Source organism: Pongo abelii, chromosome 18 (genome assembly GCF_028885655.2).
Source record: "Pongo abelii isolate AG06213 chromosome 18, NHGRI_mPonAbe1-v2.0_pri, whole genome shotgun sequence".
NCBI lineage: Eukaryota > Metazoa > Chordata > Mammalia > Primates > Hominidae > Pongo > Pongo abelii.
The window spans coordinates 89,156,725-89,173,618 of record NC_072003.2 but is presented as its reverse complement, the minus strand read 5'-3'; the positions used below and the strand labels follow the sequence as shown (position 1 = coordinate 89,173,618).

At 61.0% G+C, this 16,894-nt stretch overlaps 2 protein-coding genes across 9 annotated transcripts in view; one reads left to right on the top strand and one right to left on the bottom strand.

The window, feature by feature from the left end:
• The window catches only part of ZNF276 (zinc finger protein 276), an 18,066-nt gene extending 14,891 nt beyond the window's left edge, over positions 1-3,175 (bottom strand). Inside the window, exons 1-4 of one of the 3 annotated variants that reach the window (XM_054534373.2) lie at positions 2,892-3,175; positions 1,340-1,643; positions 990-1,036; positions 464-913 (exon numbers count right to left, since the gene is read on the bottom strand). In XM_054534373.2, coding sequence (XP_054390348.1) covers positions 464-913; positions 990-1,036; positions 1,340-1,623 — 781 coding nt within the window. In that variant the 5' untranslated portion in view covers positions 1,624-1,643; positions 2,892-3,175. The other 2 variants (XM_063717807.1, XM_024233422.3) reach the window with 2 other exon arrangements.
• Positions 3,161-16,894, top strand: VPS9D1 (VPS9 domain containing 1). 6 transcript variants are annotated; one of them, XM_024233408.3, is made up of 15 exons: positions 3,194-3,404; positions 5,059-5,134; positions 7,224-7,316; positions 7,422-7,584; positions 11,045-11,156; positions 11,241-11,303; positions 11,663-11,715; positions 11,793-11,880; positions 12,538-12,623; positions 12,940-13,364; positions 14,090-14,222; positions 14,564-14,772; positions 15,047-15,146; positions 15,465-15,569; positions 16,052-16,894. In XM_024233408.3, exons 1-15 carry the CDS (start codon positions 3,306-3,308, stop codon positions 16,143-16,145), a joined length of 1,899 nt encoding a protein of 632 aa, XP_024089176.1. In that variant the 5' UTR covers positions 3,194-3,305; the 3' UTR covers positions 16,146-16,894. The 6 variants fall into 6 exon arrangements, with proteins under 6 accessions (XP_054390345.1, XP_024089176.1, XP_054390346.1 ...); XM_024233409.3 differs by having other exon boundaries at positions 3,257-3,404; positions 14,093-14,222; XM_054534372.2 differs by lacking the exon at positions 3,194-3,404 and adding an exon at positions 5,798-5,856 and having other exon boundaries at positions 5,051-5,134; positions 7,422-7,577.

Below are 16,894 nucleotides of genomic sequence, written 5' to 3'. Positions count from 1 at the left end.
CAGAGAAAGCTGCGCCACACTGGCCCACACCAGGGTGTTACCAGGCTGCTGGCTGAGTGCCAGGAAATGACCTGCAGCTGGCCCAGGGCAGCAGCCGCAGAGGCAACGGCCATTCTCTTCTCCCACGTCCACAGACAAGGCCCCATTCTTCTCTCTTCCTCAGTCCCCTCAGCCCCAAGCACAGGCTTAGAGAAAGACTAGACAGCTGATGAGTGTGTCTCCACAGAAACTGCTGGAACAGAGCCCTGCTCACGGAGGAGCAAGAGGTGGAGACAGGCTGGCCGCCCCTCCCTGCTCTCTGGATGTGGTGAGCAGCCACAGGCAGAAGCCCCAAGCTCTGCTCCTTCTCACACCACACCCCAGCCACCACCTAGAGCAGTGGAGACATTCACTTTCTGCTGAAAACCCTGCCCCACTGAGGAGCACACATCCTGGTCTAGCACCAGCAAGAGGTGCCTCCTACCTGGGGCCCTGCAAAGGGGCAGGCTTGGCTGAGGTGGGAAGCCCGACCTGGGCCCCACCATGTCGCTGTCCGAAGGAGGCTGGGCCACATCCGTGCTGGGCAGGGTCTTGGTCTCAGCCCCAACTGGGGTCCCTGTCCCTCTACCCTGGGAGGTCTGAGGGGCATCCCCAGGGTTCCACCCTCGGTGCTGGGGCAGCCGTGGAGCCGTCTCTTTGTCCCATGGCCACTTGACTGCCAGCGCACTGTCCAGCAAGAAGGCCTTGCAGCTGGAGCTGGTGTCCATGGTGTAGTCGTGGCCCTGGTCGCAGCCCCACACGACCTGGATGACACCGCAGTACTCGGAGGACAGTGTCCTCTGAAGGTGGGGCAGGGCCCTGCAGCTAGCCGCATGTCCGTGCACCCACCCCACCAAGCCGTGCAGGCACTGGGGGCTTGACGTGATCAGATCCACTGCAGAGAGTCAACAGAGATGTCAGATCCACGGCTGGTCGGCACCCAGCCCACCCTCCACCGGGGGAGGACTCACCCAGACACGCTCCCTCCTCTGCCCCTGTTGGGGGCTGGGCACCGACCCTGCAAAAGGATCAGTGTGACCATGAGCAGGACAAGCAGGCGGAGATTCACAGCGCTCGTCGTACGGGACCCTCTCGAGGTCTCAAACCTCAGCGGTCCCCATAGGTAACCTTCTCTTCCCTCACCCCAGCTCCTCCCAGTTCGTCTCTCCACAACAGTCCCAGGGCTGTTCGCACTGAGCCCGGGCATGGCCCATTCCCCCCACCCAGAGGCTCCCGCCGAGGCATGCCCTGTCCCTCTCTCAGCACCCGTCACACTGCAGTACTGACAGCCTGAACGTGCCCTGAATAGACTAGGGCGTACTTTGCACAAGGCTTCCGGCGACCAGCCGGAGAGACGTTGACCCTCTGCAGGAAGGACTTGAGAAGGCTGTGGCACTGGTAGAACTGAGCATGGCAGCTCTTGCAGACAAACGGAGACAAGGTGGGGTCCTGGCGGACAGCCACACCCAGCAGGCGCTGGAAGTCCCTGACGAGCACGCGCTCCTCTGCGGATGGCCTCTCCATGCTCGCTCCAGGCGCCCTCTCGGAGATGCTGCGCAGGCTTCTCGAGGAAAACTTCCCGTGGCAGAGGCGACAGTGACCCATGGCGAGAGCCTGGCCTGCTCCTGCACAGAGCGGCAAGAAGTGTTAGCAGCTGGCAAAGGAGGCTCCTGAGCACAGGGCGTCCCGGACTCCAGGTCCGAGGGCAGCGCCTGCATCGCCCTTCGGGCGGCTCCCGGACACAGCAAGCAGCTCGGGCGCGCGGCTCTCGGCGGGACAAGCCGCCCTGTGGGGGATGTGGCCGCTGGTCCAAGAAATCTTTCAAATTTCAAAGGCCTCTAAGGCCTCCCCAAACAAGCAACTTCAAGAGTGAAACCTGGAACTGCACCCTCCTCCCAGCGACCGCGAGACCCGGGGCAGGCGTTGCGCCCTCCAGGAAAGGCCGCGGTTTCCTGTCTGCCAATTGCAGGTGCCGCCTCCTTTCCTGCTCCCCGAAAGCACGAAGCAGGGGAGGCCGATTCCCACGCGCGGGCACCCCAGGGCGACCTGCCCGCTGTGACAGCGCTCCTCACGCCGGGTCCCTTCTGGCCGAGCCCGCGGCCGGGCCGGCGACGCCAGCGTCACGGAGCGCGAGGAAAACCGAGCCGGCCGCCCAGCGCCTATCCAGACGCAGCCCCGAGTCCGCTACGCCCTTGGCCGGGGTGGAGGGGAGGCCGCGCCGGCTTCCGGGCGTCAGTGCAGCTCCGCCCACGCGCAGCCCCTGCCGCGACCCCAGCCCGCCACGCCCGGGCCGCGGACCCACCTGCCTCGTCCGCGCCGTCCTCGCCCGCGTCCCCGCAGGACCCCACTGGGCCCCAGGCGCGCCGCGCCGTCGCCCCGTCCACCCTCGGCCCGCCGCTGAGGGAAGGGCGGCCCCGAGCCCGGCCGCCGCCGCCGCCGTCCGAGGCCCCGCGCTGCCGGGCCGCCCCAGGGGACAGGAAGCGGCCCAGCCGGTCCCGCTTCATGGCAGCGGAGGACGCCAGCAGAACCCCGCGGGTGCTGCCCGGCCCGAGGTTCCTAGAGGACCCGGCGTTCGGCTCCGCTCGGCGCGCTGGAAGCGAGGCGGGGCGGGGGAGGGGCGGAGCGAGAAGCAAAGTGAGGCGGGCGGGGCGGGCCAGGGGCCAGGGGCGGGACCCCTCCGGCCTAGGTTCCACCCGCGGTGCCAGCGCCCCAGCTCCTACCGCTCCCCTCTCCGGCCCGAGGGCGGCCGTGCCCGCCGCGGTCGCCAATGGAGCGCTGGCCTGGGGCGGGGCGGGGCGGTGGGCGGAGGGGCTCGCCGAGACCTCACGACGAGTCCTCCAGGGAGAGGCGACGCGGCCCTCCCCGCCTCTTACCGTGGGAGACGGAGGCGCGGGGCGGGCGGCGCCGGCGGAGGCCACGCGGCGCGCGGGTGGCGGGCGGGCTGCAGAAAGGGGAGGGGGGCCGGGGTCTCACGTAGAGAGGGGCCCGGCTGCCGCGGTTAGACGCCCATGGCAACTCCGTGAGAGGCCCTTCTCGCCAGCCCCGTCTCAAGACGGCGAAGGGGCCCGGCCCCGTCGCGACAACCCACCAGGGCTCTGCCGCCCCCGCCACTAACACCCGTGGGGCCCGAACTACGCGCGGAGGGGGCCCGTCGCCGGAAGTGCGGCCGCGTCCCTTCCGGCGGTCCGCTGCTCGGGTGGCTCCCGCACCCGCGCCGGCTGCGTTCCTGGCCCCCGGCCGCCCGTCCAGCCCCTCGGCTACGGCCGCCGCTTCCCCCGTCCGGCGCCATGGCCGCTGCGGCCGGGGACGGCACAGTGAAGCCGCTGCAGAGCGCCATGAAGCTCGCCAATGGGGCCATCGAGCTGGACACCGGCAACCGGCCCCGGGTGAGGCGGGGCGGGGGCGGGGCTTGGCCGCTGAGGGTGGCCCCTGGAGGACCCCCGCCCGGGGAGGGCGAGGACGGGGCCGGCTCAGGCTGGAGACATGGGGGCGGGCGCCAACCGGGACCCCGGACCGCGGTTCCCGGGCGAGAACGGGGGCGGGGCGCAGCCGGGCGTGCAGTGACCTTGGACAGCTCAGATCCTGCGGGCCTCGGCTTTCCAGTCCGCTCGCTGAGCCCGTGCATCAGAGCCTGGGCTCCACCTGTAGAGGAGATGCAGCAGGAGGGTCCGCCAGGCCACCTTCCAAAACCCGAGTGACGAGCAGGTCCATGCGTTCGTGCATTTTTCTGGGCAGAGATGGTAGATTTAATCTGGTTGCCCACAGGGACGGCATCCAGAGAAGGCTACATGCCCGCTCATTTGTGATGCTGTTTGCAGTCGCCTTAGGAAGGAAAAGCAGGCCGGAGGGGTGTGGCCCGTTCCTGAGATGGGGCCGAATCTAAGGTTGGCAACCAGGTAGAGAAGCCGGCCCAGCCACACCTGGCTGCCCAAGGAGGGAAGGAGCCTGCCTGTGCCTAGGAGAAGCCTCGTTCCTGAATCTGCTGCTTTCCCTAAGTTGGTTTTTAGGGCAGCAGGTGCCCCCGCAAGTCAGAAATCCTGCCTGGATTATATTTTGTCTTTCTCTCTGAGGCATAGATTTAAAGATAGGTAACTTAACAGCTGGGGATGAAACAAAAAAAAACACACCATATTGCTGGGCGCCGTGGTTCACGCCTGTAATCCCGACACTTTGGGAGGCCCAGGCGGTGGATCACCTGAGGTGAGGCGTTTGAGACCAGCCTGGCCAACATGGTGAAACCCCGTCTCTACTAAAAATACAAAAATTAGCTGGGTGTGGTGGTGTACACCTGTAATCCTAGCTACTTGGGAGGCTGAGGTACAAGAATCACTTGAACCCAGGAGGCAAAGTTTGCAGTGACTTGAGATCCTGCCACTGCACTCCAGCCTGGGCGACAGTGTGAGACTCTGTCTCAACAAAACAAAACAAACCACCATACTATGGTTCCAATGACCTGTACCTTGTCAGAGGGGTCACACAGCCTTGAAAGGTAACAGTTCTAGGCTCCTGTGTGCACTGGGAATACATAACTCTCGGGTTCTGGGAAAGGGATTTCTCGGAACTTAAGCCGGGAAGTGATTTGAAAACTTCCAGTATCACTCCCTTTATCCTCTCAGGAAGTATTTTTTTTAAGCCACTGAATGAATCACTCTTGAGTTGCACAAGAAGGAAATGTTGCATAGAATGAAAAATGACAGCAAACTGCTGAGGTCACTTCCCCAGGCCCACTGAATATCAGTTCTTGTGCTAGAGAGAAAGGCAGTGAGAGGAGAAAAATGAGGTCCAGCTCATCCCTGGCTCTCTCTCTCTCAGGTCCTGATGTCTTTTCCAAATCTGGAGAGCGGCGATGCTGCCTGTGCCCTGGGCAGAAAACCGTGTTCCGGCTGCAGCTAACCACTGCAGGCTCAATGTCTCTGGGTGTATCTCAGAGATAAGCAGGTGGTGGTGTTCCTTGCTTATCCCACAAGGGCACCTGGCCGGAATAATGGAGTCACTTCCCTCCACTGGCCTGACCCCACTCTTTCTCTTTCCTGGACACAGGAGGCATACACGGAATACCTGAGGAGCATCCACTATATCTCCCAGGTGTTACTAGAAGAAGTGGAAACCACTAAAGGTATGGCTCAGCCAGCCGGGCACGGTGGCTCACGTCTGTAATCCCAGCACCGTGGGAGGCAGAGGCGGGCTATCACCTGAGGTCAGGAGATTGAAACCATCCTGGCTAACATGGTGAAACCCCGTCTCTACTAAAAATCTAAAAAACCAGCCGGGCCTGGTGGCGGGTGTCTGTAGTCCCAGTGACTCGGGAGGCTGAGGCGGGAGAATTGCTTGAACCCAGGAGCGGAGGTTGCAGTGAGCCGAGATCACTCCATTGTACTCCAGCCTGGAACAAGAGCGAAACTCCATCTCAAAAAAAAAAAAAAAAAAAAAAAAAAAAAGGCATGGCTGAGCCCTGTTGCTTCCTCCATGCTGGACAAATTGTGGGCATCCTAGCCCTTGATGGGTGCCAGGCTTCGGTCGGGGTCTCTTGTATCCTTCCAGCCTGACCATTTGTAGCAGGTGGACCAGCCCACACTCAGTGTGATGTAGTGGCAGGAAGGGACCAGTGTTGTGGGTAAGAAGATGGAGATTGGTGTGTGGCAAGACACTGGCTCCAGTGAGCGGCACAGACGTGGGGCAGCATTCCAGCAGTGGGGTGTGCAAAGGCCCTGAAATAGGAGTGGGCGGGGTGGGGCTGTGTGCATGCCTTGGGTGGAACTGGGGCCATTCTGGTGTGCAGGGAATCTTGAAGAGGCTTTGAGCTTTGATGGAGAGGACAGCCTGGGAGTGGAGCCTCAGGTGAGGACTGAGGATGGCAGTGGCCAGACCACCCAGGATGGGAGCAGTAAACGGCCTGGGGATGTGTCTTGAAGGTGGAACAGAGCAGACTTGCAGGAGGCAGATGGAGACAGGAGCAAACTGGCAAGGAGAGGAATAGAAAGTTCCACAATGAACACATTAAGTTTGCGGGGCCAGCATTCACTGGACATAGGAGCAGCGGTCAGGGGAAGCTAACAGTTGCCCCGGCTCCCTAGGGAGCCGGTGAGCTCGGCTGAGCTCTGGCACTCCAAGATTAAGGAGTTGGGTGGAGGAGTGTCAGAGGATCCCCCGGGGAGAGCAAAGTCCCAGAAGACAGAGGAACTCCAGTAGCCCACCGTGTCTGGCAAGGTGGGGACGGGTAAGGGCAGTTTCCGGGGGAAGTCGGGCTAAATCAGGGCGGGATGAGAAAATGGGAGTCTGTGAGAAGTTTTCTGTGAAAGGCAGCAGGGAGGTGGGTCAGGCGCTGGGGCAGTGGGTCCAGGGGCGGGTCACAGAGAGGCAGCTCCCACGGTGTGCAGAAGGGCTGTGTGAGCAGGCCCATGGTCGCGCAGAGGTGCTCCATGCCAAGCTACGGGAAGGCAGGACTTTGGGGACACAGCCAGTGGGAGATGGGTGAGGCGATCCCCTCAGCACGTCCTTGTCTCCGTAAAACGGCCAATTCCCAGAGGCCTGCAGTTGGAAGTGAAGCTGAGTGAGCAGTAAAGGCGCCGTGCAGGGTCGAGGCTCTGACAGGCCTTGATGAGGGACACACAGACTTAGCAGGCTCAGGAGGCAAAACCAGGGCAGATGATTAGAGATGAGTGGGTGGGGAGACTTGCCCGGGGTCCATGGTGGGGGCAGGGGGCTTGCCTGGGGTCCATGAGGAATAGTCAGCTTGCCCAGGGTCAGTGGTGGGTAGAAGGGGCAGTGGGCTTGCCTGGGGTCAGTGAGGGGTGGTTGGGACAGTGGGCTTGCCTGGGGTCAGTGGGGGGACGGGAGGGACAGTGGTTTGCCCGGGGTCAGTGAGGGGTTGGGGGGGCAGTGGACTTGCCCAGGGTCAGTGAGGGGACGGGGGGGCAGTGGACTTGCCCAGGGTCAGTGAGGGGACGGGGGGGCAGTGGGTTTGCCCAGGGTCAGTGGGGGGACGGGGGGGCAGTGGGCTTGCCCAGGGTCAGTGAGGGGTCGGGGGGGCAGTGGGCTTGCCCGGGGTCAGTGGGGGTGGTGAGGGGGGCAGTGGGCTTGCCCAGGGTCATTGATGGGATGGGGGAGCAGTGGACTTGCCTGGCTTTTCCGTTGCCTCATTTTATCTCAGCAGTAGATAACAGTGATAGAGCCGACTGTGACCAGCCTTCTTGTCCCTCCCCCAGAAGCTGGAGAAACTGTGCCCCCCGACACCTCCAAGATGCTGAAGCTAGCACAGCAGTGTCTGGAGAGGGCCCAGTCGACAGCCGCCAAGCTTGGTGGGTTTCCTGCAGTAGGTGGCTCTCCTGGGGCATCCCCCAAGCCCGCATCTCCTCTGTGGGATGTGACCCACCGCTTGACCCCTGGCTACCAATGGCTTGCAGGGAAAACACGCCTGAAGCCAACCATGCCTGCAGCTGCTCCCATGCCCCAGCCTGCCAGCCGACACCGCCGTGTATGCTCCGACGAAGGAGGAAAGCTCTCTCCTTTTCTGCCACCCGAGATCTTCCAGAAGCTTCAGGGGGCAGAGTCACAAAGCTGTAAGAAGTAAGATGGGCAAGATGGGAGGTGGGATGAGCCTGGGATTGGGTTTTTGAGGCTGAGGAAGATGAGCTGATGACAGCGATTTTTTTTTTTTTTTTGAGACAGAGTCTTACTCTGTCGCCCAGGCTGGTATGCAGTGGTGCGATCTTGGCTCACTGCAACCTCCGCCTCCTGGGTTCACACCATTTTTCTGCCTCAACCTCCCGAGTAGCTGGGACTACAGGCGCCCGCCACCATGCGTGGCTAATTTTTTGTATTTTTAGTAGAGACGGGATTTCGCCGTGTTAGCCAGGATGGTTTCGATCTCCTGACCTCGTGATCCGCCTGCCTCGGCCTCCCACAGTGCTGGGATTACAGGCGTGGGCCACCACACTCGGCCTCCCATAGTGCTGCGATTAGAGGTGTGAGCCGCTGCGCCCGGCCTGACAGCGAATGTTTTTAAAATGGGTCCCAGAATGGGAATATCCTCTTGCCTGACACAAGCAAATGCAGGCGGCGTGGTGGCTCACGCCTGTAATCCCGGCACTGTAGGAGGCCAAGGCGAGCAGATCACCTGAGGTCAGGAGTTCCTGACCAGCCTGGCCAACATGGTGAAACCCCGTCTTTACTAAAAATACAAAAATTAGCTGGCCGTGGTGGTGTGCACCTGTAATCCCAGCTACTCAGGAGGCTGAGTCAGGAGAATCGCTTGAGCCTGGAAGGTGGAGGTTGCAGTGAGTGAAGATTGTGCCACTGCACTCCAGCCTGGGCAACAAGAGTGAAACTCCGTCTCAAAAAAAAAAAATTAGGCATAGGGGTGTGCCCCTGTAGTCCCAACTACTAGGGAGGCTGAGGTGGGAGACTCACTTGAGCCTGACAGGTTGAGGGTGCAGTGAGCCGTGCTTGTGCCAGTGCACTCCAGTCTGGGCAACAAAATGAGACTCTGTCGTAAAAAAAAAAAAAATGGCCGGGCGTGGTGGCTCACGCCTGTAATCCCAGCACTTTGGGAGGCCGAGGTGGGTGGATCATGAGGTCAGGAGATTGAGACCATCCTGGCCAACAAGGTGAAACCCCGTCTCTACTAAAAATACAAAAAATTAGCCGGGCGTGGTGGCGGGCACCTATAGTCCCAGCTACTCAGGAGGCTGAGGCAGGAGAATCCCTTGAACCCAGGAGGCAGAGGTTGCAGTGAGTTGAGATTGCGCCACTGCACTCCAGCCTGGGCGACAGAGAGAGACTCCGTCTCAAAAAAAAAAAAAAAAAAAAAAAAAAAGATTTAGCTGGGAACAAGAATAAGTTATATATCTGTATATATGTAGAAATCCATACATACAAAACTGAGCAGACAAGTTTATAACAGCAGAGCAGACATAGCTGAAGAGCAAGTTCATATATTGGAAAAAAGATCAAAAGATAGCCAGAATGAATTACAGAAACAAAAAATAAAGACAGAAAACAAGAGATGGAAACCCTAACGTGTTCACTGGAGTTCCAGAAAGAAAATGGGAGGGAGGCCAAGGCAGGCGGATCACGAGGTCAGGAGTTCAAGACCAGCCTGGCTAACATGGTGAAACCGCATCTCTACTAAAAATACAAAAATTAGCCGGGCGTGGTGGTGCGTGCCTGTAATCCCAGCTACTTGGGAGGCTGAGGCAGGAGAATCGCTTGAACCCAGGAGGTGGAGGTTGCAGTGGGCCAAGATCGTGCCACTGCACACCAGCCTAGCAACAGAGCGAGACTCCGTCTCAAAAAAAAAAAAAAAAAAAAAAAGAAAAGAAAAAAGAAAGAAAATGGGAGAGAGGCATTATTAGAAGTTAGAATGGCAGACAGTTGTCTAGAACTGATGAAAGATACAAAGACACAAATGCAAAAAGCCCAGTGACTCCCAAGTGGGAGAGACGAGAAGGGTCCACTCCTCCTGCCCCTGCTCTGGCGGTGCCTGGCTTCCCAGTCCCCTTGTTTCTGCAATGTGGCTTCAGGGCAGGGTGGCCAGGTGTCAGGCTCTGTCTTTCCTCCTCCTTGTCCTCCGCTGTCACTGACAGTGGGAAGGTACGAGGGAACAAAGCTTTCAAGGTGGAGTGGCTGTTGGGAACTGTATAAAGGAGACAGGACACTTCTTCCTTTCATGGGTCACAAACTCATCTAGCTGTTTGACCCATATAGTGAAAGCAGGGGTGTCCAATCTTTTGCCTTCCCTGGGCCACACTGGAAGAATTGTCTTGGGCCACACATAAAATACACTAACACTAACAACAGCTGATGAACTTAAAAAAAAAAAATTGCAAGGCTGGGCGCAGTGGCTCCCACCTGTAATCCCAGCACTTTGGAAGGCCAAGGCGGGCAGATTACCTGAGGTCAGGAGTTCGAGATCAGCCTGGCCAACATGATGAAACCCCATCTCTACTAAAAAATACAAAAATTAGTTGGGTGTGGTGGCACATGCCTGTAATCCCAGCTACTCGGGAGGCTGAGGCAGGAGAATCACTTGAACCCAGGAGGCGGAGGTTGCAGTGAGCCGAGATTGTGTCACTGCACTCCATGAGACTCTGTCTCAGAAAAAAAGCGAAAAACAAAAAAAAGCCAGAAAAAAAAATTGCAAAAACTCAGTGATTTTTATTTTTTGAGACACAGTATCTATCACCCAGGCTGGAGTGTAGGCACATGCCACCACACCCGGCTAATTTTTTATATTTTTAATAGAGACTGGGTTTCACCATGTTAGCCAGGATGGTCTCAATCTCCTGACCTCATTATCCGCCCGCCTCGTCCTCCCAAAGTGCTGGGATTACAGGCGTGAGCCACCACGCCCGGCCCTCAGTGATGTTTTAAGAAAGTTTAGGAATTTGTGTTGGGCCACATTCGAACTCATCCAGCCTTGGATTGTTGCACAAGCTTGCTTTAACAAGATTCATACTGTTGCCAAACACATATAACTGATCTCCATAGAAGTCCAGTGGTCCAGCTTCTCTTGAAACACCAAAAGTCCTGGCAATACCAAAACCTGTGTTTTCTTTCTTTTTGTTGTTTTTTGTTTTGGTTTTGTTTTTTTGAGACAGAGTCTCACTCTGTCACCCCGGCTGGAGTGCAGTGGCCAGATCTCGGCTCACTGCATCGCCTCCCGGGATCAAGCAGTTCTGCCTCAGCCTCCGGAGTAGCTGGGATTACAAGCGCGCACCACCACACCCAGCTAATTTTTGTATTTTAGTAGAGACAGAGTTTCACCATGTTGGCCAGGCTGGTCTTGAACTTCTGACCTCAGGTGATCCGCCCGGCCTTAGCCTCCTAAAGTGCCGGAATTACAGGTGGGAGCCACTGCACTTGGCCAAAACCTGTGTTTTGGAAGGGCAGGCACCCCAGATGGCTCCCTCCTCCTCCTCCTCACCGGCTGGCCTCAGAGCAATCCGGGAGGGTGAGAGAGGCTCCTCTGGTGTCCAGATACCACTGGGCTTCCTGGGGTCTAGACAGCAGTTTGTCACATTTCCAGAGAGCTGACGCCACTGGAGGAGGCCTCCCTGCAGAATCAGAAGCTGAAGGCTGCGTATGAGGCCCGAATGGCCCGGCTAGACCCCAGCCAGGCCATGCAGAAGACATCCCTGGTGAGTGGGGGCTAGGGAGGGCCTGGGGGTGCGTGGGCGCGGGGTAGAGGGGAGTCGGCCTTACTCCCTCCTTCCCCCCCCCAGACCCTCTCTCTACAGCGGCAGATGATGGAGAACCTAGTGATTGCCAAAGCCCGGGAGGAGACAGCACCCTTTCTGACCACGCTGGTGGTCCCTGAGGGGAAACTCAGTGTGGCCTTGAGCCAAGGGCAGAGAAGGGGGCAGCGAGGGGAGCGGAGGTTCCAGAGTCGGGGTACAGGGCTGAGGGGCTTCCCGCTTTGCAGAGGCATGGCCTCAGGGGAAGGCCTGGCCGCCGTCCCCCAGGCGCTCTGGCCCGGCCCTAGTGGCTTGAGCGCAGGCTGCCTTCTGCCCCAGAAGCCTTACCTGGGGATAGCCCCTCACTAAGGGGGGTCCCTGGGACGTCCCGACCTCTCCGGGTGTGGGACGGGGTTGGGAACCGAGGGCCCGCTCAGATCCGACGCTCGGCCCCTTGACTCTGCACCCAGCTCCAGAGAAAGATGGAGGAGCGCCGGCTGCGGCTCCAGGAGGCCGCCAACAGGTGGGACTCCTGCACGCCCCTGGGGCCGCTGCGGGGAGGGCCTGGCACCGGGACCCACCGCGTGCCTTTCTCCCCAGGAGGTTTTGCAGCCAAGTCGCGCTGACCCCGGAGGAACGGGAGCAGCGGGCCCTTTACGCCGCCATCTTGGAGTACGAACAGGACCATGTGCGTCCCCCACGGGCCCAGGCTTTGTAGGAGGAGCCCAGCGAGAGGGGCGGAGTCAGCCGCGTGGGGGGGGCAGTGGGGGGCGGGGCCAGAGGCTGTTGGGGGGGCCTCAGTGAGGGGGCGGGGCCAGAGGCCGTGGGGGCCAGTGAAGGGGGCGGGGTCAGAGGCTGTTGGGGGGGGCCTCAGTGAGGGGGGCGGGGCTAGAGGCCTTGGGGGCCAGTGAGGGGGGCGGGGCCAGAGGCCGTGGGGGCCAGTGAAGGGGGCGGGGTCAGAGGCGTGTGGGCGGGCCCGGTGAGGGGCGGGGCCAGAGCTACGTGGGGCGGGGCACGGGGAGGAGGCGAGGCCAGGGGTCGCGTGGGAGGGTCCCAGCGAGGAAGGTAGGGCCAGGGCCGACGTGGGAGGGTCCGGGCCGCGTGGGAGGGTCCCAGCGAGAAGAGAGGGTCCCAGCGAGGGGGCAGGGCCAGGGTTCGCCTAGGGTTTCCCTCGGGTGGGGGCGGGGGCGGGGGCGGGGGCGGGTCGCGGGGCCTGCTGGCGCTGGGTCTCCTGCACCCCAGGACGGGCTCCCACAGTCTCTAGGGGTCGGCATTGGTGGGAGATGAGGCGCGTCCGGTCGTGGCGGACCCACCGTGATTTCCTTCAAGGCCCCCTGTCCCGTAGGACTGGCCGAAGCACTGGAAGGCCAAGCTCAAGAGGAATCCGGGGGACCTGTCACTCGTGACCAGCCTGGTCTCACACCTGCTCAGGTAGCTGGGCCCTCAGGCCCCACAGAGCCCCTGCGCACCGGCCTTGGGCACCTCTGCCTGGTGCCAGGTGCCGGAGAGGAGCTGGACTGACACAGGGAGCCTGTGCCCCGGCCACGTGGACACCGCAGCTCCGTTTGCGCTGAGAGCGTTTCCTCGGCTTCTCCAACCTCCCCAACGGGGGCGGGGGGCAGACTTTCTAACATTCGCTGTCAGGAGGTAATGCAAGTCACTTCTCTGAAACCAGGCATAGCGTGGCACCTGTGGATGCCACGGAGAGGCCGAGGTGGCCGCGTTCTCACGCCCTCCTCTCCCGCAGCCTTCCCGACCACCCGATCGCGCAGCTCTTGAGGCGGCTGCAGTGCTCCGTGTACAGCGCCTTGTATCCCGCTGTGAGCAGAACAGCCACGCCAGCCCCAGGCTGCTGCCCCCCGACCGCCAACCCCGGAAGCCGACGGCTGCGGCCCTCGCAGAGCCTCCATTGCATGCTGTCCCCGCCCGAGTCCAGCGCAGCCCCGCGGCCCCAGGACAGTCCCCCCACACCCCCACTCCAACCCGGCCCCGTGGGGTCTCCCTCACCCCTGGGGGACGCTGCATCTGGACTGCCAGACAAGGACAGCTCGTTCGAGGACCTGGAGCAGTTCCTGGGGACATCTGAGCGGCAGGGCCGGGACCGTGGGGTACAGCCGGAGCCCCAGCTGCAGCAGCTGAAGAGCGCTGTGGAGGAGATCCACAACGCCATAGGTGAGGCCAGGCCCTCACTGGGAGAGCCACTGCAGCTCTTCACCCCTGCTTATTGGTCCATTTCAAGTTTCTGTTTGGGGAAGTGTCTGTTGATCAGAGACTCTGATCAGACTTACGTCCACCCAGCTCACGCCTCAGCCCTTCTCATTTTGGAAATAGAGTGGTAGAGAAGGGGTTTCACCATGTTGGTCAAGCTGTTTTCAAACTCCTGACCTCAGGTGATCTGTCCACCTCGGCCTCCCAAAGTGCTGGCATTACAAGTGTGAGCCACCGTTCCCAGCCCAGAGTTTTCTAAGAACCACTGAGGGAGGCCCAACAGTCCAGGCGGCATTCTCGCTGTGCTGCCCACACACTAAGGAACTTGGTCAGGGTCCCCACTCACAGGGGGTTGAATCTAAAGTCTTCCCTGGTTCCTGCAGTTTTGGGTAAAGGCCCTTTTGAGAAAAGGATCATCCTCCGGTTTCTTCTCAGGCTGCTGGCCCAACAGGGCAGCAGCTGTAGGTGACAGTTTCCAGTCCCGGGCCGAGGAGGGTCAGGGGTGGGTGCAAGAGGCTTGAAGGCGGTGGAAAGAGGACCAAACGGGGCCGTCTCCCCATTGCTCCTGGACACTGCCAGTTGTTCTGCCTCTCAGAGAGCTTGCTTGGGCAGAGAAAGGCCCCATGGCTTAGAGCCACTTGACCCAGCAGGGGAGGAGCCTCTGTGGACGTCCCCGGCTCTGTTCCCAGCAGACAGGCTGCTCTCGCTGACCCTTCTGGCCTTCGAAGGCCTAAACACAGCTGCCTCCAAGGACCGCTGCCTGGCCTGTATTGAGGAGCCTTTTTTCTCCCCTCTGTGGCCTCTGCTGCTGGCCTTGTACAGGTATGGACCCAACCGTATAACCACCCGCGTGGCCTAGTGTCTCCCAGCCCAGTCCCCCAGGAGGCCTGCCCTGCTCCCCGGCACTGTCTGCTCCCCTCCATCCCCAAGACTCGTGTTTGCTCCCCCTAGCCTGTGCTTTACCCTGAGGCCATCCTCAGGGGCTTCCAGTTTGCAGGTAGGACTATTGCCACCCTCCCGTGCCTGGGGTCTTGGCAACACTGGGGCTTTTTGCTTGAGATACATAGCCAGTTTTCTCCAGGAATGAGCTCCAGCCACAGCCCTGCTTCTGTCCCCAGGGCAAGGTCCCTGGGGCAGCTTAGCCTGGCCTCTCTCTGCCCCAGGAGCGTGCACCGAGCCCGGGAGGCTGCCCTGAGCAGGAGCATGGAGCTCTACAGGAATGCACCCCCCACCGCCATTGGCATCCCCACCAAGCTCCTCCCCCAGAACCCTGAGGCCAAGGGGGCCACTGGCTACCCGTACTGCGCAGCGGCCCAGGAGCTCGGACTGCTGGTTCTGGAGAGCTGTCCCCAGAAGAAGCTGGAGTGCATAGGTTAGCCGGTTCGAGAGGCAGGGGGAGGGACAGGCTCACATCCCAGTAGGTGACCTGGAGCCTGTGTCTTCACCACTGAGCTTCTCTTCTCACGTGCCGGTGGGGAGGTTGGGGGACCAGAACAAAAGTGGTGTCTGAGCAATATCCCCAGGGTCACCGCAGCTCTTCCCAGCCGTGCACATCAGGAGGTGGGTGGGTGGGTGGGCGGGGTATAAGGGGTGGCTCAGGCTGCCAGGTGGAGTTAACTGCCTCTGAAACCCCGTCTGTGGCACAGTGCGGACCCTACGGATCATCTGTGTCTGTGCGGAAGACTACTGCCCCACCCCGGAGGCCACACCCCAGGCCGGGCCCCAGCCCATCGCTGCAGCTGCCATGTGAGTCCCAGGAGGGCGAGATGTGGCCAGGGAGGAAGGGCCCTAGAAAGGCAATGGTCACGGGAGGGACCTGCCCCTTAGCCTTGTGCCAGCCGGCTGCACTGTAGAAGCAGGAGGGCCGTGTGGGCCCAGCCCTGGCTCCGCAGTGTGGGAGCTCCCTTTAGGGACAGCCTCACCATGCCCAGCTGGCTTCCTGTGCCTCTGGGCAGGAGGGCACAGAGATGGCGGCCAGCACGGCCAGGATGGCTCCACAGCTGCTGGGTTTGCGGAGTGAGAGGCCCCTGGCCCCAACCCAAGGCCGCTGTGCCCTCCCAACAGTGGTGCCGATGACCTGCTGCCCATCCTGTCCTTCGTGGTGCTGAGGAGCGGCCTCCCTCAGCTGGTGTCGGAATGCGCGGCCCTGGAGGAGTTCATCCACGAGGGGTAGACCCTGGCGGGTCAGGGTGGGGGTCTCTGTGTGAAGAGCAGGGACCTCATCCCTCAACCTAAACGGTGGTTGTCAGTGGCAGCTGGGGAGGGCAGCGTGTGGCTCCATCACAGCCATGCCTTTGGGCAGCCCCTGTGGGTCCACCTGTGCAGAGATGCAGAGTGCCTGCTGCCGCATGTCCCATGGCCCTTTGCTTAGCTCAGCCTCTCCCAGACAGCAGGAGCTGGAGGCTGTCCCCTGAGCAACATCTGCCTGAGGGGGCAGGGGGATGGGGATCGAGTGCCATCCCTGGCTCTGCCGCCCAAGGACGAGCACAGAGTGGGTGGGAAAGGCCTCCTCTAGCCCAGCCGTCCTGACAGCCCCACCTGCACACCCTCAGCACCCAGGTCCTGAACTGGGAGGGCAGACACTACCTTCTGGAGGGCCGGGGGTGTCCTGTTCATCCAGATGACACCGGCTGCCCCTGCCATCCGTGCAGGTACCTAATCGGAGAGGAAGGCTACTGCCTGACATCACTGCAGAGTGCCCTGAGCTACGTGGAGCTCCTGCCCCGGGGAGGCCTGGCCAAGTAGTAGAGCCAGAGCCCAGGGCCCCTGCAGGGCCTGGCCTCGCCTCCCAGGGCCCCTGCAGGGCCTGGCCTCGCCTCCCAGGGTTGTCTCTCCTACACCTGGAGCCATGGGATCTACTGAGGACCATCCTGGAGCCTCACACTGCTCTGCACGTGGCGGCAGCTCGGTGTGCTCTCCAGCTCTTCCCCTTCCTCACCTCACATCGGACCCTGGAGCTTGGGGTTGGCACCTCTGCCCCAACAGAATGGGGCTGAATCAGCTCCAGGAGGAACCAGGCCCTGCTCTCCTGTGTAGGCCTCAGAGAGGCCGAGAAGGGAAGCTTTGGGCTTCGGTGGGTGCAGGCTCAGCGATGAGCATCTGGCTGGGGCAGCTCCTGGGGAGCATCAGGGAAGAGGGGGCCATGAGCCAGCCAGCGGTGGAGACGGCAGTCCAGTTTCTCTCCCCTCTGACTCCTAGAAGGGGAGTTGTAGCCCCATGAACTAGTTTCTTGTCTGGGTCAGGAACAAGGCCCGGCTGGGGCCTGGGGTGCAGCTGGTGTGAGGGTGTGCTGTTTGCTGATGGGCAGGGACACCCCTGTGGGGCCTGAGGCTCTGAGCCCAGGACATTTCCTGCCCCTTGCTTACCTTGGCTGTGGGCTGTGAACATTCCAGGACCCTGGGCATCTTATCTAGGTCCGTGCAGCCTAAGGGTCAGCCCTCTTGACTGTCACATGCTGCCCCCACCCAGCCTAAAATAAAGAGCTCACTGCTGTG